General features: G+C 51.2%; 1 protein-coding gene across 4 annotated transcripts in view; it reads right to left on the bottom strand.

Moving 5' to 3' along the window:
* Window positions 1-1141: 1141 nt before the first annotated feature.
* The window catches only part of LOC105496061 (solute carrier family 43 member 1), a 32752-nt gene continuing 10721 nt past the window's right edge, over window positions 1142-23172 (bottom strand). For 2 of the 4 annotated variants that reach the window (XM_071074580.1, XM_011766095.2), the window contains 13 exons: window positions 17371-17548; window positions 17207-17262; window positions 16998-17074; window positions 13993-14085; window positions 12246-12379; window positions 9540-9718; window positions 7599-7745; window positions 7471-7509; window positions 7099-7237; window positions 5533-5674; window positions 5199-5272; window positions 3365-3488; window positions 1142-1863 (listed from right to left, as the gene is read on the bottom strand). In XM_071074580.1, coding sequence (XP_070930681.1) covers window positions 1717-1863; window positions 3365-3488; window positions 5199-5272; window positions 5533-5674; window positions 7099-7237; window positions 7471-7509; window positions 7599-7745; window positions 9540-9718; window positions 12246-12379; window positions 13993-14085; window positions 16998-17074; window positions 17207-17262; window positions 17371-17548 — 1529 coding nt within the window. In that variant the 3' untranslated portion in view covers window positions 1142-1716. Of the gene's footprint in view, window positions 1864-3360; window positions 3489-3768; window positions 3882-5198; window positions 5273-5532; window positions 5675-7098; window positions 7238-7470; window positions 7510-7598; window positions 7746-9539; window positions 9719-12245; window positions 12380-13992; window positions 14086-16997; window positions 17075-17206; window positions 17263-17370; window positions 17549-23172 lie in introns of those variants that run through there. The other 2 variants (XM_071074581.1, XR_011610556.1) reach the window with 2 other exon arrangements.

Raw genomic sequence — 23172 nt, 5'->3', positions numbered from 1 at the left:
GTGGGTGCTGTCCAATTCTGATTTTGTACTTTGCAAAAACAAAAAAAATCAGTGTTGGAAGTCGGGAGTCTGGGCTCAGAGCAGCAGGGATCTGCGATGTGACTTTGCCAAGTCTCCAGACCCCTGTGGACAGGTTTACCTATTTGAAAATAGGGGGGTCGGGCTCTCTTATTAACTTCTCAAGAGAAACAAAGATAAAGGGAGGGAAAATGACTGTATCTGGAATGCTGTCTTACAAAGTCAACCTTTGGAGGTGGGGGGATGGCCAAGGCCTCTGAGGTCACTCTTGGCCCCAGGAGCAGCTGAGAACTGGAAGCTTGGAACCTCCTTTCTGCAGAGCTGTCCTTTCCACAGACTGCCGAGGTTCCAAATTGAGCTCCACCACCTACCACTGTATGCCCTTGGGTGTGTGCCTTAAACTCTCTGGGCTTGTTTCCTAGAGCGACAAGAATGACACCACCAACCTCTTAGGCTATAGTTTGGATAAAATGAGATAGCTGTGTAGAACAGACAGACCCTAAACCAATGTTAGTTTTCCCTTCATTCGGGGACTTGCTCTAACCTCCAAGGCTTATGTCCCAGGTACACAAGCAGGTGCAGGGCTGGATAAATAAGGTTCGTCTTTCTGCAGTATCTCTTGTCCTCACTGATTGTGTCTTCTCTTGATGTAGATAATTTTAAAGCCTCACTTTATTTATTTACTTTAAAGCCTCACTTTAATGTTAAAGGTAAATGTAAATATAGTATAACAAGGAAGCTCAAGATTTGCATAAAGTTTTAAGATAAAATAGGAGACTCCAAAAAAGTTACTTTCGGTAGGCCCTAGGGATGCTATGGTGGGAAAGTTTGAGTCATACCTTAGCATTCTTTCTAAAGCATTCTGTCCTAATCCTCTGTATGGAGAAGAGCCAGCTTCCTGGATGTACCCCAATCCCGGGAAGTACGGGGCAGAATCTGGACTCCCTCCAAGCACTAAGGGCAGGGCATGGTTGGGAACAGGGAGGTGAGCCAGACAGCCAGAGGCAAACAGGCTGGCATGCCAAGTGTCCTACTTAATGCCCAGCTGAGCCTGGGTGAAGAAGGATGGGGGTGTGGGATGACACCCCCCACCCACCACCAAAGACAGGCGCACACCAGCCAGTCTCTCACTTCCCTTTTTATTTCCTCTAAGACTTGCAAGAAGCAGCACCAGAGAGGGAACCCGCCCTCCTGCCCCTGGAAGGGGCCGACCCCCAACCCCCAACCCAGGACACAGTCGGCACCTCAGGCCCCTTTCCTTCTGAAAGGAGGGCTGTGTCTCTCTCACATTCTCACACACACAGACACATGCACGTGTGCATACTCATGGCACATGGGACTTTAGGGATAGCCTGTTTGCCAATCCCCCCCAAGAGGCACCAGGAAGCAGACCCCTAGAAAGAGATAAGAGGCAGCTCCACATCCTGGTCTCCTCCAACCCAAGGAGGAAGAAGGCTCAACCCCTCTAGGACAGGGACTGTCTTCAATCAATGGAGCGTTGCTTTGGGGGACCTTTTTGCAGGGTTTTTTTTTTTTTTCCTTTTTGCAGTCTTTACAAAAATAGAACTTCTCTTGGTATTTATAAATCCACGGCCATGGCTCTATGTGCATGTTACAGGTAGAAAAGCCATATGAGGCACTCCTTTTGGTTGCTCAGGCCTTGATTGCCTGTCATGCAGGTCCCTTGGTCTCAGAAGTCTATGCAGTCACCTCAGAGCCACTAAGCACCTTCAGTGGGCCCATCCCATTGGCAGTGTACTCCTTCCGGAGCCGGGCACGGTAGTAGAAGAGGTAGGAAGGCAACAGGAATCCCAGGAGTGAGAATAACAGGAGGCCCAGATTCACCTTTAGGGCAAGGAGAGAGAAACAGAGTCAAGTAGGTACTCATCTGCCCTTAGCCTCCCACAGGGAGGAGAAGGTGGCCATTTTCTCCAGGTCCTGAGCCAGAATAAATACAGCTAGTACTTATGGTGTGTTGTCATTGTTCCACCAGTATCTCACTTAATGTTCAGCAGTTCTGCAAAGTGGCTGAGATGAGACCGCTCAGGCCTAACAAGTGGCAGGGCCTGGTGGGTGCCCACACCATATGGACCTCTCTGGGTAGGTATGAGGAAGGCACAGCACTGTAGGAGTCTGGGCTGGTCAGGCTGCTCCAGAAATGGGGCCTTGTGGGCTCACCACTCTGACCTTTGCAGATGTTAACCAATGGTATCCCATTCAGGGTGGCGAGAGGAGGGTCTCAGACACTGTTCAAGGAGCTGGGAGGTACAGCCTGGCAGACAGAAGGCTTGGAAGGCCCAGGACACACGGGCTCTGACTCGGTTCACATCCCACTCTGCATTACTCACTTTGTGACTTTGGGCAAATAATGGCAATGCTTACTGAGTGCCTCCTTCTCAGGGCTGTTGTGGCAAAGATGTAAGTTAAAAAAAAAAGTATGCATCATGCTTAGCACATAATGAGTGCTCGGTAAACAGAAGCGGTTATTTCATCACAATTCTTGTGGGAGGAGGGTTTATGTGTGGGTGGCCCCACAGGGCAGATGCAAGATCAGCATCAGGGAGGCAGATGAGTTCAATGTAAGGAAAAGACTTTCTGACAGCAGCAGGGCTGCCTCATGCTGGAGTGGGTGCCCTACCGCTGAGGGTCTCTAAGCTAAGAGAGAAGAATCTCCTTTCAGGGGTGCTGGAGACAGGATCCCACACTAGGTAGAACTGGACTGGACCAATGGTACCTGAACACAGACCCAAGAGTCAGGACTGGCCACTTCACAAAGTACCTGGAGTTTATTAAATACAGACTCCTAGGAGGCCAGGCACTGTGGCGTATGCCTGTAACCCCAGCACTCTGGGAGGCCAAGGTGAGATTATTTGAGGCCAGGAGTTTAAGACCAGCCTGGGTAACATGGCAAGACCCTGTTTATCTCTACACAATTTTTTAAAAAAAATTAGCCAGGTATGGTAGCCATCACCTGGGGTTCCAGCTACTCAGAAGGCTGAGGCTGGAGGATCGCTTTAGCCCAGGAGTCGGAGGCTGCAGTGAGCTGTGATTGTACCACTGCACTCCAGATGGGGCAACAGAGCGAGACACCATCTCTATAAAAAATAACAATAAATTAAAAACAAAAACAGACTCCTAGGGTCAGGCTGAGATATCCCGATTCAGGGGGCTGGGGAATTACACTCTGTGAGGGGTTCTAAAAGGCAGACAACTCGGGAACCTGCAGATTAAAGACCTCTGAGGTGCCTCTGGCTGAGATGAGTGAGGGATGGCACCACATACAAGGCCCTACCCCTGCCCCCAGGAGAGTGGCTCCTGCTCCCCCCATGCCAACCCTTGCTCTCACCCAGAAGGGCTCTCCTTTCAGGGGTCCCACCATCGCCATGAAAAGTGGCTGCTGAAGCAAGGCGAACACGGCACTGATGAGGGACTGCAGGCCTGTCAGCGTCCCAAAGTGGTTGGATGGGAACCTGTCCACGACATGGGGAGCATCAGGGGTGTGTGGCCCTCTCCAGCCCAGGCCGGCACCTCTCCTATCCCCTCCCCACCATGATCCCCGTTGGCCAGGCAGGGTGGTGCTTGAGCGTTCAAGCTCTTTGCATGGGCTCTTTGGTCCCCAGCCTTGAGGGTAAATGCTGCAACTTCGGGGCCACTGAGCTGGGTTCTGACACCTCCTGGATGTGTGGTATTAGCAAGCGGCTCAACTTTCCTGAGCCCCACTCCTCCACTAATAACAGGGATGGCACCGACCTCGCAGGACTGTCCACTGTATTCTGTCAACAAATGTTTAGCTGAGAACCTACTATGTGCCAGGCACTGTTCTAGGTGCTGGAGATATCGCGATCAAGCAAGCCAACAGATTCCTGCCGTCGAGGAGGTGGCATTCCCATGGAGCAGGTGGCAGTGAGACAATAAGCAAGAGAAATGCAGAGTGTTAGACAGTGACAAATGCTAAGGAGAAAAGTCGAGCAGAGAAGGGGGCAGTAGGGAGGTTTGCAGTTGTACATGGGACAGCCAAGGGAGGCCTCACTGAGAAGAGGACAGTCAGGGAAAGACCTGAAGGACGGAAGGTGAGACTGGGCACCTTGCAGATATCTGGAGAAGAATGTTCTAGAAACAGGGAGAAGTACATGCAACGATGCCAAGCAGAGAACACACTTGAGACTTCCGGAGCGCTAGGAAGCCACTGTGGCTGTGGCAGAGTGAGCAAGGGAGGAGGGGGAGCTAGAGAGGAGTGAAGTGCTGGGGCCAGAGCTTGCAGGGCTTTTTAGGCCATAGTAAAGCCTTTGGCCTTTACTCTGAGACAGATGAGATGGGAGGACACAGAGTGATGTGAAGAGACTTATGTCCTGACAGGTGACTGCAGCCCCAGTGTTAAAAATAGACTGAGGCGGGGGGGCCAGGGCAGATGTGGGAGACTAAAGGCTGCCACAATAATCCAGGCTAGAGATGTTGGTGGCTAGGACTGGAGAGGCAGCAGTGGAGGTGACAAGAGGGGTCAGATTTGGGGTGTGTGGGAGCTGCTGCTGGCTGCACCGAAGATGGAGTGAACGTGGAGGGTGGGGGAGCGAAGAATCAAGGAAACTCCAGGGTTCTGGCTTGAGCAGATGAAGGAAACAGAACTGCCCTCTGCTGAGACCTCTGCAGTGAGGCTGAACTCAGGGAGTGATGGTCCAGGATCCTGCCTACTGCCTACACCAACGGAGCACGTGATAATGGTTCTGATTTTGTCATCATTATTGTAATGTCCTGTTACTCCATCACATACACAGGGGAGAGGCCCTCAGCAGCCGGTAGGGGAAACCAGGAGAGACAGGCAAGTGGGGACTGTCCAACATGTCCCCAACATGAAGAGGAAAATTATAAGGCAAATGGCTGCCCTTAGGAAATTTCTTCAGGGTGGGCATGGAGGGGAGGCCACTCTGGGGGCCGTTTCAAACAGCAGACTTAGGACTAAAGTGTCATCAAGCCAGGTATTTCAGCTTCCTCTAAGGGAAGACTCCAACAGGGGGAGTCAATTACAGCGGGATAGGCTGCCTTTAAGGAAGTGAGCTCCCTGCCATCAGAGGGGCTCAGAGAGGGGCGCATTAGGGGATGCCTGGGGCCCTTCCAGCCCTGCCCTGGGGTACTCTGATCACAGTTGCAAAGCTCAGGAAGGCGTTTCAGCCGAACAGACTCACACTGCAGCATAGAGACTCCCACAGGCCGAGTGGAAGAAACCTCGAACAATGGTGTGCAGAACAAAGGTCACAAACTAAAGGCAAAAAGAGAGAGTGAAGAGGTTAGGAGAGTGTGTGGAGGCTGGAGGAAGGAGGGGTAGGGCGAAGAAGCCAACTGGGCCTCAATTCCTACCCCCTCGCCAACCCAATCTACTAGAAACACTTCCTGGAGAACCCGGAAAATAGATCCAGATCAGAAGACCAGAACTGCGCTTCCTGAAAAGCAGGTGCTGGGTGGACCATCCCTTTGGAGGAGCCTCGGGAGGCAGGGAGAGGGAAGGATGGAGGTGGGTACCTGGAGGTGTAAGTTGTTGATGAGGCAGGTGACGCCAAAACCCACAAGCAGCAGGTTGGTCAGGGTGAAGGCGTTGATGGCATTGGTGAGCTTTTGGATCTTGCAGTAGCGTGGTCTGATGGATTTGGTAGCAACCCCGTCCCTGAGGAGAACGGGAAGTCACTGGCTGCTGCCTCTACATTCCCAGGACTCCCTGGTTCTTGGCCTGGCCCCTCCCCCTTCAGATGTGCTTTCGATGTCAGGGAAGCAGAAAACATAGAAATTCATGTTTCTATGGGAAACCCATAGAAACCCATGTTCTCTAGCTCCATGTTTCTCAAAGTTTTGCTCCCCTACCCCATGACACAAGCATCAAAGCGGATGCTTTCTTCACATGCAGATTCACAGGCCTCATCTCAGCCCCCGGAATCTCAGCAGGGAGATCTGCAGATCTGCATTTGGACAAACACCCCCCACGAAGTGATTCTCATGCACACTTGAAGGTTTGAGAACCAAGGATGGGAAGGAAGGTGGAAAGTGGGAAGCTCTCGCACCATCTCTCATCGTCTGTCATCAGAAGTCCTCAAGAAGGTGTCCCTGCCCTGGACAAAAGCAGATGTCCTCCTGGGGACAGCAGCTTGGCCCGACTGTCCAGCGCTTCCTCTCGCTGGCACAAACAAGGGCTCTGAGGCCAGCCCAGGAGACAGGTCAGCAGGCTGGGGTGAGGGCAGGTGGTCCATGTGTCCTGGACAGAAGGACCCTACTAAAGGACCCTCGCCATGAGGAGCAGAGGGTAGAGGAGGAAGGCTCAGTGCCAGGGCCAGGCTCTGCTGGCAGGGAGGGAAGCCACTGGATTTCCTTCTCTCCCAGTCTCTTTCTCCCACCCTCTCAGGATAAACAGGGACTGTTTGGATGAACACAAAAAGAGCAAAAGCAGTCACAGAATCCGGGTTCAAGACTCCGTGGTGAACTCCAGCTACTCGGGAGGCTGAGGCAGGAGAATCGCTTGAACCTGGGAGGCAGAGGTTGCAGTGAGCTGAGATCCTGCCACTGCACTCCAGCCTGGGTGACAGAGCAAGACTCTGTCTCAAAAACAAAACAAAACCAAACCCTCAATGGTGGTCTCCAGCCAACAAGATGGCCCCCAAGGATCCTGCCTCCTGGTATCCCCTGTTTTGTGCGGTCTCCTTCCACAGTATATCAGGGTTACTCTGTGCCTATAATAGAATGTAACAGAATGTTACATTATGTAATGTTAATGTAATGACTTAAATGGGCAACCCTGTACCTCAGTTTCCTCATCCGCAAAATGGAGATATTAATGCACCTACCTCAGAGAGGTGTTGTAGGACTAAACAAGGCAAGGTGCCGAGCGGTGCACAGTCAGCACGCTGCATTAGCTATTCTTATTATTAAGCAAGCCAGGTCCCTTCCTAGCCTTAGTTTCTCATTTGTAAAATGGGGAGGTACCTCTGCTCTCTTAGGGTTCTTGGGAGAAAGAAATGAGCTGCTGGATGTAAACGTGCAGAGAAAATGAAGAGCGCTGCCTGACCACTTGCTGTCACCATCCCTGTACAGGCCGGTCACCTGGCATCTCCGAGGACAGTGCCCTGAGTTGGGGCGTCCACGCAGTCCTTAATCCGCCAATCCATGATGTAGCCAATGAGGGGGCAGGTGAGAAGGCACAACAGCTGCATGGCCCCGAAGATGTAGGAGTAGAACCCAACTGGGCAGGATGGGAAGGGCAGTGGGGTCAGAAACTGGCACTCAGTGGACACCACCACCCCTTCCGGCAGAGGCCAGAGAGCACCAAAATAGCCTTCCTCTGAACCCAGACTCTTACATCCCCCAAATGCCCAGGGTTACCTGGGTGGGCCCAGGCCTAGAGGAGTCCCGCCCCCTGAGAAGCGGGTTGCAGCAGGGTGGGCGTGGGCCAGGGCCCTGCTTTCATCGCCCTACCTGTCTCTGCCACCTTTTGTTGCTGCTGTTCATTCATCTCTGTGGATAGGGAAAGGTATGGTGAGGGGAGCTCAGCCAGGGTGACCCTCCTGTGCCCCCAACCCCCAGGGGCCTCAGCGGTGCCTCACCATGCTCCTGGCCTCCAGTCACAAGGTACTCTAGCATCTTGTTCATGGCAGCCATGTAGAAGATGATCCGCAGCTGGGTCATGCCCATGGTGAGGAGGCTCCACAGGAAAATGGGGGAGCAGAGGCTCTTGCGGAAGGGGACAGACCCTGGGGAGACAGCAGGGGGCGCCCCTGAGCCCCAGACCTTCCACTGCCCTCTGATTGTCCCAGCTCAAGCAGTTCTTGAGGGGAGTGACACTATGTGACTTTGGAGAGGGACTGGTTTCTTCAAAGACGGGAAAGTTCAGATTCACTTGCCTCCAGGCTCCTGCCCAGCTCAGAACATTTTTAGGTGCCTTCTGGATGTATGTCCTATGCTTTGTGTGGTAAAAATAACTCAGTTGAGCACCATGGCTCAGGCCTGTAATCCCAACACTTTGGGAGGCAGAGGTAGGAGGATCACCTAGCCCAGGAGTTCAAGACCAGCCTGGTGGTCAACATAGCGAGATCCTATCTCTAAAATTTAAAAAAAAAAAAAAGTATATATATAATTAGCCAGGCATGGTGGTGCACACCTGTATTCCCAGCTACTCAGGAGGCTGAGGCAGGAGGATCGCTTGAGCCCAGGAGGTCAAGGCTGCAGTGAGCTATGATTGTACCACTGCACTCCAGCCCAGGCAACAGCAAGACCCTGTCTATTTTTACAAAAAACAAAACTGGCAGGGCACGGTGGCTCACACCTGTAATCCCAAAACTTTGGGAGGCTGAGGTAGGAGGATCATGAGGTCAGGAGTTTGAGACCAGCCTGGCCAACATGGTAAAACCTCATCTCTACTAAAGATACAGAAATTAGCCAGGCGTGGTGGTGCACGCCTGTAGTCCCAGCTATTTGGGAGGCTGAGGCAGGAGAATTGCTTGAACCCAGGAGGTGGAAGTTGGAGTGAGCCAAGATTGTGTGCCTAGGCAACAGAGCGAGGCTTCATCTCAAAAAAAAAAAAACAAAACAGAAACAAAAAAAACTCTGAAGCACTCACTATGGGCTACATACTTGACATTTATTATCCCATTTAATCAATCTTACAACAACCCTGTCCTTATCACATTTTACTGATGAGGAAACTGCAGCTCAGGAAGTTAAATGACTTGCCCAAGCTCACAGGGCGGGAAGCAGCAGGTCAGCCTAACTCCAGCTCATGCCCTTAGCCATGCCGCCCTCTGAGAATCGGCTCTGGGGGTAACCACCGTCAAACTGCACACCGTTTTGCACTTTACAGAGAGCTTCCACATCCATGGTGTCATTCAGTCATCACAACTAACTTTACAGTTCGTAGGGTGCTTTTAGTGCTAGTTTAAGAGGTAAGGAAATCAAGAGCAAGGTTAAGTGATCTACCCAAGCCACATAGCCTATAACTGGAGAGCAGGACTCAAACCCCTCAACTGACTCCAAGGAACTCCTTCCACTTATGGAACTGGCAGTCCTGGGATCTTCATGTCCCTCCTGAGAAGCAGCCCAGGCAGGTTGCAGCTCCTCCTGTGACCAGCAGGGGGCAAAAGCCAGCCAGGTGTGGAGGACCCCTGCCAGGAGGCTTGTGGGCCTACCTGCACCTGATGCAATAAGCTCAGAGGTTGCAAGGGGCCCTGAGGAAACCAGCTACCCGACAGGCCCAGAGACCTTGTCCCTGACAGGCCCCAGAGACCAATCCCTCTTGTACTCCATGGGTACAAGGAGCTCCTCCCTCCCCCATCCCAGGAAACCAGCAGGGTAACCCTGCATCTGAACTGCCCAGAGTTAGTTGAGCTTTGATTTGCCCATCTGTAAATGGAGAGCACGCCCCACCTACATCATGGGATGTTGTAAGGACTGAAGAGGGGCGCGAATAAATACTCAAGCATGAGTGCTCCCTGAATATGAGGACCCACCGTCCCTGTTCCCCAAGGCCGGCACCTTGACCAGCCACTCACTCTCAGGAGGGTTTTCTGAGGTGCCTCGAACATCCTGGGGCGACATGAAGGCATCCGACCCGTCCTCCAGGCTGGGGGCCTTCTGGCTCAGCCTCTGGCCCACGGTGGTCACATGGGTGTAGAAGCGGTCGCCTGTCACCTTGTGGTCCAGGGCCAGCCCACTCAGCTTGATCTTCTTCCTGCAGGCAGTCAGGCCAGAGTGTAGGGAACCAGTCACACAGAGCCCACCTTCAACAGCCTAGTGCTCGGCCGCCGTCCCAGCGGTGTCCAGCACCCCTTTACCCGGCACTGACGTGCTTGCAAGCTCCCTAATGCAGAGCTCCTGGTTTGTTGCTCAGAGCTTGGCTCAGGGACCAGCTTAGCACAGATGCCAAGTAAATGAAGAGTGGATCAGCTGTTTTTCACTTGGGCTGTTCCTATGGCGGAGGCGGCATTAAGACCTCAGACTCCAGAGTCAGACAGCCTGTGTCCAACCTAAGATTCACCCTCCTTTGAATGGCATGACCTTTGGAAAGTCACTTTGTTCCCTGCACTTTCATTATTAATGGAGTTAATACCGAATCTACATCATACAGCTGTTTGAGGATGGGATAGGGGCTAAGTACAGTGCCTGGCATAACTGTCAGCTCTGTAATGTCACCTTATGCGCTTGGTGGGGAACATCACCTCTTGCCTCGGCTGCACTGATAGGGGGCTGGAAAAAGTTGGTGTTCAGGTGGCCCCACAAAAGGCAGAGTGCCGGCCGGGCGCGGTGGCTCAAGCCTGTAATCCCAGCACTTTGGGAGGCCGAGGCGGGCGGATCACAAGGTCAGGAGATCGAGACCACAGTGAAACCCCGTCTCTACTAAAAATACAAAAAATTAGCCGGGCGCAGTGGCGGGCGCCTGTAGTCCCAGCTACTCAGGAGGCTGAGGCAGGAGAATGGCGGGAACCCAGGAGGCGGAGCTTGCAGTGAGCCGAGATCGCGCCACTGCACTCCAGCCTGGGCAACAGCGTGAGACTCCGTCTCAAAAAAAAAAAAAAGGCAGAGTGCTAAAGGCCGGGCGCGGTGGCTCAAGCCTGTAATCCCAGCACTTTGGGAGGCCGAGACGGGCGGAACACGAGGTCGGGAGATCGAGACCATCCTGGCTAACACAGTGAAACCCCGTCTCTACTAAAAAATACAAAAAAATTAACCGGGCGAGGTGGCAGGCGCCTGTAGTCCCAGCTACTCGGGAGGCTGAGGCAGGAGAATGGCGTAAACCCGGGAGGCAGAGCTTGCAGTGAGCTGAGATCCGGCCACTGCACTCCAGCCTGGGCGACAGAGCGAGACTCCGTCTCAAAAAAAAAAAAAAAAAAAAAAAAAAAGGCAGAGTGCTGGATTCTTTTATGTCCCTCTTTTTGGAACCACATGGCATCAAGTGCTATTACTGAGGTACCTCCTACTCTGATCTCCAAACCCAGAAAGGATGAAAACAATATTTTGTCGTTACTTTTTTTTTTTTTTTTTTTGAGATGGAGGTTTTGCTCTTGTTGCCCACGCTGGAGTGCAATGGTGTGATCTCAGCTCACTGCAACCTCAGCCTCTAGGGTTCAAGCGATTCTCCTGCCTCAGCCTCCCGACTAGCTGGGATTACAGGCATGCACCACCACGCCCAGCTACTTTTGTATTTTTAGTAGAGGTGGTGTTTCTCCATGTTGGTCAGGCTGGTCTAGAACTTCCCACCTCAGGTGATCCGCCCTCCTTGGCCTCCCAAAGTGCTGGGATTACAGGCATCAGCCACTGCAACTGGCCCATTACTTTTAATGGCAAAAACCATAATTACTTTTGCACTCACATAAATAGTTACCATAGGCTGGGCATGGTGGCTCACACCTGTAATCCCAGCACTTTGGGAGGCCGAGCCAGGCAGATCACTTGAGGCCAGGAGTTCAAGACCAGCCTGGCCAACATGGTGAAACCCTGTCTCTACTAAAAAATACAAAAATTAGCCAGGTGTGGTGGCGCGTGCCTGTAATCCTAGCTATTCAGGAGGCTGAAGCAGGAGAATCACTTGAACTCAGGAGACAGAAGTTGCAGTTCACTGAGATCACACCACTGCACTCCAGCCTGGGTGACAGAGTGAGACTCTGTCAAATAAATAAATAAATAAATAAATAAATAAATAAATAAATAGTTACCATGTTTTGACCACCTGTTATGTACCAACTCTATCACTTAAAAACACCCATGGGAGGCTAGGCACAGTGGCTCACGCCTGTAATCTGGCACTTTGGGAGGCCAAGTGGGGAGGATCACTTAAGTCCAGGAGTTCAAAACCATCCTGGGTAACACAGTAAGCCCCGTCTCTACAAAAAATTACAAAACTAACTGGGCATGGTGGTATGTGCCTGTAACCCCAGCACCTCGGGAGGCAGAGGGAGAGGTTCGCTTGAGCCCAGCAGTTTGAGGCTGCAGTGAACCAGGACCAAGACACTGCCCTCCAGCCTGAGTGACAGAGCAAGACACTGCCTCTAAAAAGACAAACAAAAGCGACCTGTGGGTAGGTAGGAACAGGCTTACAGTACAGATGAGAAAGCAGAGCTTGGAGGGCTCAAGCGATTTGCCAAGCAGAGGTCCAAGCCGAGGTCTCTCTGAATCCGAAGTTAATTCCATCTATCATATCACCACACCCCTGACCACCCTCTCTGCCCCAGGGAGAGTCTCCGCCCACTCCAGCCACTCACGTGTAATTGACTTCCTCAGGGGCAGGAAAGGCTTCGATGGGCCAGTTGAGGGCGCAGTTCAGAAAGATAAGGCAGGCCAGGCCAGACCAGGTAAACATGATGACCACGAAGGCCACACCGGCATCGTAGATCAGCTGTGAGAGGAGGGGGCAGGCCCGTGGGGGAGACTGCCTGGCCCCAGACCCCACCAAGGTAGATCCCAGGCCTCAGAGGCCTTAAAGAAGGTCTCTTCTCCCCTTGTCCTTGTGCCCAATTTGCAGGTGAGGAAACCAAGACCAGAAGTTTAGAGTCAGACTCAGAAGACCCATCATTCCTCTTTCTTTTTCACTTGAGCTCCCCTAGAGAGCTATGAAGTAGTCTCCACAAAGCCTGAAGCTGCTGGCCACTGGCTCAAAATGTCTCTGAAATTTCCATTATCTTAAAAAGATACATACATTTTTGCCTATGACTCCACAAACATTCATGTTCATGTTCACACAAAAATGTCCACTTCATAGTATGTACAAAGGAAACTTAGAACTCTAGGTTTACCGGGCCTAACTGTGTTTATCGTGCCCCTTCCTGGCATGTTCCCCGGGGGAAAAGGCAAACCCAGACTGCTCATGCTCAGCCTTATCTCACCTTTCCCAGGTGCTCCCAGTGCAATCACTGGGGGTCGGGGAGAGGGAGGTGCAAGTGCTCCGCCTAAGGGCTCTCAACCCCAGGGCAGGTAAGTTCTCATTTGAATGAGATTCTGTGCAAATGCATCAGCCCCTCTTATGGAAGAAGCTGGTGCACAGAGAAGACCTTCTGTTTTCTCGTCCTCCCCATGCCATGTGAACAGGATGACTAATGTCTGCTCTCCCCTTAGGCTCCTGCTCAAACCTTTTTCTCTGCAGTCTTGGACCTTGGGGCTTCTTCCTCTCTAGGGGCAGGACAGAGCTTCAAAGGGCCACACACCCAAATGTGTGGAGGTAAGATCTGGCTCCTCAAACACTACTTCAGTTGAAAAGAAGGGAGAACTGCCCACCCTCCATGCCTGCCCACCAGAACAACTGATGGCCTCCCACCCATGCGCTCTCTCAAACTCCTTTGGAGACACTGAGCAGAAGTACCTTCTTTGGTACTCTTTGTAAAGTGCAAAATGGTATGCAGTTTGGTACTGCCCACAATGGAGGTTGAGGAGCATGGCATGGCTCAGTCAAAGGGTGCTTTAATATTTGACAGAGGAAATAGGGGCCCCCAGTTGCACTGAGCTAAAACTTTGGTCTCCTGGCTTCCAGGGACACCAGGTTGACCTGTCCAGGATCCAGCCTGGCATAAACTCACTTTGTGACCTTGGACCAAACCACCCAGCCTCTCTGGAAGGTGTGGAAAAATGTGGCCCCAAAGGCTGAATAAAGCCAGCGAGTCAGGGACCTTGAATGCGTGTGAAGGGGCTAGACTTGATTCTGTAGGTGAAGCTAAACCACTGAAGGTTTTTCCGCAGTGTGTGAGCCAGTTCCCCATCTGGGATCCTTCTGGAAGTCATGTGAGTGACAGATTACAGAGAAAAAGAATCAGAGGCAGGGAGACCAGCTGAGAAAGCTTGCCTTGGCCCAGGAGAGACGGGGAAGGCCTGCACTGGGATGATGACAGAGAAAGGAGAGCGCAGAAGTCAGACCCGTGGGTCAGCACTAGCTGCTGCTCACTCAGCCCCACCCAGTTCTTGTGTCAAGACAAAAAGAAAACCCAGGTGGCCTCACTGGCCCCCCAAGCAGCTCCATACCTTGATTCCTGGGAATGTGATGGCAGAAGAAGCATAAGAGCCAATCATGAGGGCCATTAACGTGGAGCGCAGGTTCCCAAACATGTTGGGCAACTGAGGGGGGAAAGCAGCACCCATTAGGTGGGGACACCCTGACCCTCGCCCAGCGTTCCCAGCCCTGCTCCATACAACAGCCCCGGGAGATGCAGCAGCAAAGCCCCAAGGCAAAACAAACAGAAAAATCAATGTGGGAAACTGTACTCTGCCCCCTGCCTACACACTCACAGTGCACTTTAGCTTCAAAAAGGCTCCCAGACACCCCTCAGAGAGACATTTTGTTAATTTTGTTTAATCCCAGATTTCCCAAGTTTGTTACGTAACACCTCTGAGCAACGCATGGAATAGGTGCTTAAGAAACACTGATCTGGGCTGGGCGCAGTGGCTCACGCGTGTAATCCCAGCACTTTGGGAAGCTGGCGGGAAGCCTGAGGTCAGGAGTTCAAGATCAGCCTGGACAACATGGTGAAACCTCATCTCTACCAAAAACACAAAAATTAGCTGGGCATGGTGGCAGGCACCTGTAATCCCAGCTACTCGGGAGGCTGAGGCAGGAGAATCGCTTGAACCTGGGAGGTGGAGGTTGCAGTGAGCTGAGATCACTCCACTGCCCTCTAGCCTGGGTGACACAGGGACACTATGTCCCCACCCACCAAAAAAAAGAAAAGAAAAGAAAGAAACAGTGATCTTATCCAACCCATTTTAGATGAGAAAATTGACACCCAGGGAGGAAAAGTGTACTCAAGTTCACAGAGCACATTAATGGCTTTCTCCCCATTGTTAGACTGTCCCAGCCCTAACCCAAGGCTGTGACCATGGCTGTGTCCCGGTAATAGGCGGTGCCTCTTAACCCTCTCGGTTGGCATCCCAGCCCAGTTTCTGCTTAATCAGGACAAATCACGTCCTGGGAGGTGAGGGTGGAAATAAGGGAGGGAATGGAGGCAGGGCAGACCAAGTCTCCAGAGGAGGTGGCTCTGACGCACAGCAGGGTCAGAACCCCCACCAGGAGAGAATTTAATTGATCATGTGTTCCGCTCACCTGCCTCAGCCAAGCCCTCAGGGCAGGGGAAGGCAAAGTCAGGATGCCCTTCGCACACACCCTCCTCTGGCCCCACCATCCTCCCCGAGTCACTAGATCCCACAGCTGAGAAGGACCTTAGGATTCGTACAAAGCCTAAACCCATTCCACAGGGGGGAAACTGAGACTCTGAAAGGAGGCCTCAATAGCTCTGGTAAAGAAGGCGTTTAGGCCGGGCGCAGGAGCTCACGTCTGTAATCCCAGCACTTTGGGAGGCCGAGGTAGGTGGATTGCCTGAGCTCAGGAGTTCGCAACCAGCCTGAGCAACACGGTGAAACCCCGTCTCTACTAAAATACAAAAAAATTAGCCAGGCGTGGCGGCGTACGCCTGTAGTCTCAGCTACTTGGGAGGCTGAGGCAGGAGAATTGCTTGAACCTGGGAGGCGGAGGTTGCAGTGAGCCGAGATCGCGCCACAGAACTCCAGCCTGGGCGACACAGCGAGAGTGCGTCTCAAAAAAAAAAAAAAAAAAAAAAAAAAGTGTTTAAACACAGACGATAACTAAATTCTCCTTCCCCCTCCTACCGAAGTGGCTGGCTCAGGAAAAACCTCTACCCACTCAGGCAGAGGTTTTCCTGCACCCTGCATCTGTGAGGCACCGCTGCCAAGGACGCCAGGGAAGGGTGCCAGGCCTGGAGAGGGCAGGGCCCTCTCTCCTCCAAGGGGCCACAAACGCTGTCTCCGCCCGGTACCGTGGGTAGAGCGAGGCCGGCCGGATAACCCCGGGCTGGCGGCCTTGCAGCGCGCGTGGCAACAGCAGCTGGGCCCGCAGGACGCAGCACCATACGTGCTGGTCCAAGTCTAGGCCAAGAGCAGCGGCCCAGGGGGCGGGGCCGGCTGGAGGGAGCGGGGAGTGGCCGAGGGGCGGCGCCGGCGCCGGACCCTGCCATTGGCTGGAGGTTACAGGAGGCGGGGATATAGCGGGAAGGAGCCGCTGGTCAAACCCCACCCGGCAGCCACGGAGGGTCTGAGGCCAAGCCCCGGAGAGAAGGGATTTAGGGCCCTGGGCCAAGTTGCACAGCAGGGAGAAGGGGCTGCGCTGAGGGGCGGGGAGAAAGGGATCCGCTTCCTTCCTTGAGAGTTGTGAAATGCTCCCGGTTGGAATTAAAGGCGGCTGCTGGGGCGAGGTGAAATTCAGCCAAAACCACCCAGTCAGGAAGCCCTTCTCAGAGAGAAACAGTCCGAGCCAGCCCGGCCAGGAACCTTCCCCTCCACCCTCCCGACACTCCTAAGCTTTTAACGCGTGTACACACTCACATAAATAAACACACTTAGAACAACACACATACACAACTCACCACATGTAATAAAAGGTCAAGCCACGTGCACGATGAAGTGTCGACAGTTTCATATGGTTCAACCTGGTACACTCACAAACACACCTACCAACTCATGGCTTTTACAGGGACAGGGTCACACACCCACTCTCCCACGGCATGGCAAGCATGCACACGCTGTCTCAAGCTGCTCCCTCCCCCTCACGATCATGTTACCCAGTTTTATTTTCTTCCCAGCACCTATGACTACTGACATAATTTATTAGTTTACTTGTTTATTCGGTTGTCTGTGCCCCTCACCCCCGAAAGGTAACCTCCAGCGGGGAGGATGACGTGGTCAGTCCTGACAGTGCTGTAATCCAGGACCTAGAACAGAGCTCCATAGACATTCATGGGCTCTGTACACACAAACACACACATTAACAGACAGCCTGACACACAGCCTCATCCACACACGCACAGCCTCACACCTGCTCTTTGCAGCCACCCTGCAGTTTCTCCACACATCCACTTGATCTAGTGATCTGCGTCCACAGGCCCCTCCCCCAGCCCACTCACTCTGCCCTCACCCCACTCGGGGGAATTCTGCGGCCAGGCCAGGCCTGTAACACTCACCGTGAGTGAAGTGAACGTTAGGCAGATGCCACCAAAGCCATTCAGGGACAGCGCCAGGAATATCAATGGAGACAGAACTGGAAAGGGGAAAGCGGCAGATGAGGGCATTTGGGGAGCTGTGGGAAGCCAAGGGCAGGAGCTGGGGTAAACATCCACCTTCATCCCACCCATTCTTTTCTTGTGGAGCCACAAGAGGACAGACAGCTCACCTTCCACGTCCCGGGAGGCCAGGGCCATGAGGGTGCAGGACGCAGCGAAGCAGGCACTGTGGAGACACAGGGAAGGGCAAGGGGTTGGCCTGTGAGCGCCTCCCCTCCCCTTCCCCTGCAGCATGGTCTCTGTCCTCCAGTTCCCCATAGCCCAGCCACCTCACCTGCCAACCAGCCGCACAGGTCGAGGGCCAAAGCGGTCCATGAGGATCCCCAATGGCAGGGTGGTGGCACTGAGCACAAAGGAACCGATGGTGAAGCCCAGGTTGAGCATCTCATCCTGCCGGTCACAGCCCGGCCACCTGCGCTGCTCATCCTGGGTGCTGTTGATGCTGTTCTCAGCTGAGGAGGGGAAAGGGAGGGCTCAGCACATGAAAACAGGAACAGCTGGGCACAGGAGACAGCAGCCTGCAGTCAGGGGACCTGCTTTCAAATCCCATGCCAGGTGCCTTTAGGGGTACCCTAGAGTCACATCTCCTCTGACGGGGCTGCTCTAGAAATGGCAGCAGTTAGTACCTGACCCTGCGAGAGTCTTGCACACACACGGCCTGAGGCTTCAACTAGCTCAAATGAAATACTGGACATAAGTATTTACCAAGTTGTAATATGCACTCAGTGTCCAAGCTTAGGGGGTTGTGGACCCCCAACAAGAAGTGCCCCCATATCTAGAGGCAAAGGCAAAGGCAGTGAGTGGTGCTCTAATGGCTATAACAAGAATTCATTAAAATGGCCAGGCGTGGTAGTGCATGCCTGTAATCCCCCCACTTTGGGAGGCTGAGACAGGCAGATCGCTTGAGCCTACAAGTTTGAGACCAGCCTGGGCAACACGGTAAAACCCCATCTCTAAATACAAAAAGATAAAAGACATTTAGAAAGAATTCACTAAAACTTAGAGGACGCTTTCCCGATAAATGATAGTCTGAAAAATAATTACTAACACTTACTGAGCACTTAACTGTGTTCCAGGCACTATTCTAAACATAACAGCCCCATGAGTCAGTTAATACAGTTATCCCATTCCCCAGGTGATAGCTGAGGTACAGAACGAGGACCAGTCACTGCCCTCCAGTCCCCTCTAAAAGTCCACCTGGAGGACTTGTCCTTAACGGTAAACCACCAACTCGGAGTTGTGACAAGTTAAGGAGAAAAGCTAGTGATAGGAGATAAAGGGTTGCTTCGCTTTACTCAGTGCTCAGTGAGTCATGAGGTGGCTGCCCCAGGCCTCCAATTTGTCACTTGGCAGCATTGCCAAGGGCAAACTCTGGGTACACCTGGGGCAGGCAGACAGACCAGGGTCTGAATTCCCACCACCAGCCTTACTAGCTGTGCCCCTTGACCAAGTAACTTCCTCCTTGTCTGTAAACTGGACCAAAGAATGCCTAACCCATGACCTGCTTAGGAGGATTCAACTGGAGACAGTAAACCAAGAGCTTTGCACAGTGCCTGGCCCAGAGAAAGTGCTCCTGAAGGATCTGACGAAGGGGTAGCTGACCCTCCTGGTGGGTCATGTGGTAAGCATGTACTCTAGGAGCTGGGCATCCACACTGCATGAGACAGGAAGTTCTCAGCTCTAGAATGACAGGTGCTGCTAAAAGAACAAACCAGGCCAGATGCAGCAGCTCACACCTGTAATCCCAGGACTTTGGGAGGCCAAGGTGGGTGCATCTCTTGAGCCCAGGAGTTCAAGACCAGCCTGAGCACCACTGGGAAACCTTGTCTTTACAAAACGTATTTTAAAAATTAGCCGAGCATGGTGATGCATGTCTGTAGTTCCAGCTACCCGGGAGGCTGAGGTGGGAGGACTGCTTGAGCCCGGGAGGTCAAGGCTGCAGTGAGCCGTGATCACACCATTGCACTCCAGCCTGGGTGACAGAGCAAGGCCCTGTCTCAAAAAAAAAAAAAAGAAAGAAAGAAAAAGAAAACAAACAAAAAAACCAACAAGGGGAAAAGGGGATGTGACAATGCCTGGATACGAGGGGGTGGTATAGAACATCTGCCCTCAGTGGTGAAAACAACCTGACTTTATGTATCCAAAGGGCGTGCAGGCGGCAGAAGAGTAAGGGTAAAGGGATCTGTGTGTTAACATAAGGAAGAACACAAAGGCCTGGCAGATCCTGAGTGCTGACCAACCAGGGAAGGAACCGTCCTGGGCAACAGAGAGTCTTCTTTAGTACCAGCTGCCAAGGAGGTGGGGAAAGTGCTCAGACACCTCCAGGAAGCACTTAGGGGGTTGGACCACACAGCCTTTGGGTATCAGGCTAGCCCTATAATTTAGTGATCTTTGTGATCACTGTTCATTTCTCTACAGGTGTTGTTTTTTTTTTTTTTTTTTGAGACAGGGTCTCACTCTGTCACCCAGACTGGAGTGCAATGGTACAATTACAGCTCATTGCGCCTTTGACTTCCAAGCTCACTGTAGCCTTGACCTCCCGAGCTCAAGTGATACCCCCACCTCAGCCTCCTGAGTAGGCATCTGGCTAGTTTTTGTATTTTTTCTAGAGACGGGGTTTCAACATGTTGCCCAGGCTGGTCTCGAACTCCTGGGCCCAAGTGATCTGCCTGCCTGGACCTCCCAAAGTGCTGGGATTAGAGACATGAGCAACTGTGCCCGGCCACTCTACAGGTTTATCTGCATTGGTTTATTCATTCTACACCCACTTACTAGATATTTACTATACACCAGCACTGTGTTGGGACAATGTGTAAAGCAAGAAGAAATGCAAAAATGATTTAGACCAGAAGCTGCACACCGGTGACAAGAAATGGCCCCCATTCATGTTTTGCTTGGTTGGCAATGTTGATCCATCCTTATAGTGTTGTAAATTATAATTGGGTGCCAGTTTAAATTCAGGAGTTATCACATAAAAATCCAGATTTTTGTCTTCTCTTTAAAAACTTAGAAGATCTGGGCATGACTGTAGCTGAGTGGAGGCCATCCTTTTTGCCAGGGCTTGCCTTCTCAAGGTCATACACGTCCTCACCTCTTTTAATTCCCATACATTTGCTATCCTACACCTGCCCTGCTTTACCCAATTATTAGCAAATGCCTGGCCCCAACTGGCATTTCCATTTGCAGTCCCTGAATTAGACACTGTTCCTGTTCCTAAGTGTTTGATAATCAAATGACAATTTCCCTCACAAACAATCCCACTAGCATGCAAATTAACACCTACTTCATGCTAGTATTTTCTATAGAGAATCCCATTTACACCTTGCAACAACCCTAAAAGGTGAGTACAATGGTCCCCATTTTATAAATGGTAAAAGATCCAAGATGCAAAGCAATTCAGTTACCCAGCTTTTAACAGGCAGGCTCAGATTCAAACTCAAGATAATCTCCAAAGTCAACAGTTTTCCACTGCACCAAAGGGCCTCTGTGTTACATGGGCCAGTTTGCTTAGTAAGTTTCTCAAGCACACGTCAGTGCCAGAAAGGACATGTGCTCTTCCACTAAAGGAGAATCCAGTCCCATGAACTGCTAATGACTTAGTGTCAATTCATACATCCATTCCTGTTTTATGGATCAGCCTTTTATGAGTTTCACCAATGAGTTCATTCATAAGGCTTGATCACTCTGAGCAGTTGGATAAAATCCAGATTCTGAACTAAGAGGGGAGCCAGCCCAAGATGCCAAGACCTCTTAGAGCTGTGTCCATGTTAATGACAACAGAAAAGGTCTTCGGCGGGGCCGGGCGCGGTGGCTCACGCCTGTAATCCCAGCACTTTGGGAGGCCGAGGCGGGCGGATCACAAGGTCAGGAGATCGAGACCATCCTGGCTAACACGGTGAAACCCCATCTCTACTAAAAAAATACAAAAAAAAAATTTGCTGGACGTGGCGGCGGGCGCCTGTAGTCCCAGCTACTCGGGAGGCTGAGGCAGGAGAATGGTGTGAACCCGGGAGGCGGAGCTCACAATGAGCTGAGATCACACCACTGCACTCCAGCCTGGGCGACAGAGTGAGACCTCCATCTCAAAAAAAAAAAAACAAAAGGTCTTTGGCATCAACCCCCCACCCCAACATTTACAGACAAATAAAGCAAAGCATAGGATGGGATTCGAAGCCAGGGAAAGCAGTGTTTCCTAATATGTGGTATGCATAGCATGTAGGCACTCAAGATGGGTTCAGGAAGTAACATGGAGCAGTTTTTAAGGTTTCATAGTTAATTGTTATTTGAATGTTTATTTAAAACATACATTGGCCAGGCGCAGTGGCTCACACCTGTAATCCCAGCACTTTGGGAAGCCAAGGCAGGTGGATCACTTGAGATCAGGAGTTCAAGACTCACCTGGCCAACATGGTGAAACCGTCTCTACTAAAAATATAAAAATTAGCTGGGTGTGATGGTGGGTGCTTGTAATCCCAGCTACTCCAGAGGCTGAGGCAGGAGAATCACTTGAACCTGGGAGGCAGAGGTTCCAGTGAGCTGAGATCACATCACTGCACTCCAGCCTGGGCTGCAGAGAGAGACTCCATCTAAAAAAACTAACTAACAAAAAAAATAAAATAAAATAACAAAATAACATAAAATAAATAAAATAACATAAAAAATAAAATAACAAAATAAAATAAAAAACGATGTATATATGTACATATATATGTATGAGAAACATATATGTATATGTATAACTTGTGGGGGTGGGTAACAGCTAACTCAGTATTCCAAGAATATTACACTTTAGAATGAAGCTATTTTTTTTAAGTAGACTGATTCAAAAGGAATTATTAGTAAATAACAGTAGCTATGGCACATAGAAATGGTAAAATCATGAAGGTGAACTGCAAATGACTAGGTCTAGGAAACAATGGAAAATGGGATGGTTGTGAAGCATCTGGAGTCTGGAAGAGCTGGGTTCAAATTCTAATTCCACTAGCTGTGCTGCAGAAACTCTCTGAGGCTCCATTATTTCATCTGGGAAATGGGGACAGTGGTCTCAACCACCTGAGAGGCTGGCTCTGAGAACTGTCACACATACATGCACAGCGAACACTCACAAAATGATCCTATTATCTTTGTCTCCCTGCTTACCGTTCCTTTCCTAACCCCATGATGCTTCCCTTTCCTGCCTCAGACAAGGTCACATTCAGCAAAAACACCTTAGGGGTTGGGTGGTGGTTCATGCCTATAATCCCAGCACTTTGGGAGGCCGAGACAGGAGGATCGCTTGAGTCCAAGAGTTTGAGACTAACCCTGGCAACATAGTGAGACCCCATCTATACAAAAAATAAAAACATTAGCTGAGCATAGTGGTGCACACCTGTAGTCCCTGCTACTCCAGAGGCTGAGGTGGGAGGATCACTTGAACCTGGGAGGTGGAGGCCGCAATGAGCTGAGACCACACCATTGCACTCCAGCTTGGGTGACAAAGTGATACCCTGTCTCAAAAAATAATAATAAATTAATCAAATAAAATTTAAAAATTAGCCAGGTGTGGTGGTGTGCACCTGTAGTCCAAGCTACTCAGGAGGCTGAGGTGGGAGGATTGCTTGAGCCTGGGAGGTCAAGGTTGCAGTGAGCATTGATCATGCCACTGCACTCCAGCCTGGTGACTGAGTGAGACCATGTCTCAAAAACAAACAAACGACAACAACAAAATCTTAGGATTGGGCTCTGGCTGGTTTCTCGTCTATGGCTGGATTCCCCCAGGAGAGCCCTGGGCCATTGGAGGTTGGGGACATCCACATTATTCCCATGAGTCCCAGTAGAAAGGTTCTGGAGTCCAATGTGAAACTGAATCTTTACTCCACCCTTTATTTACTAGCTGTGTGACCTCACACAAGTTACTTAGCATCTCTGAGCTTCAGGTTTCTCTTCTATAAAATGGAGTTAATAATAATAATATCTGTATCACAGATTTGTTGTGAGTACTAAATATCTAACTAACAAATAGTAAATGCCTAAAGAACTTTAGCAATTGTTTTATTTGGGCACTTATGCTGGATATAGTTTGTGATAAATTGAACTG

Source organism: Macaca nemestrina, chromosome 12 (genome assembly GCF_043159975.1).
Source record: "Macaca nemestrina isolate mMacNem1 chromosome 12, mMacNem.hap1, whole genome shotgun sequence".
In the NCBI taxonomy this organism is placed as follows: domain Eukaryota; kingdom Metazoa; phylum Chordata; class Mammalia; order Primates; family Cercopithecidae; genus Macaca; species Macaca nemestrina.
Note: the sequence above shows the minus strand (reverse complement) of the source record. Positions and strands in the feature narration are given on the sequence as shown.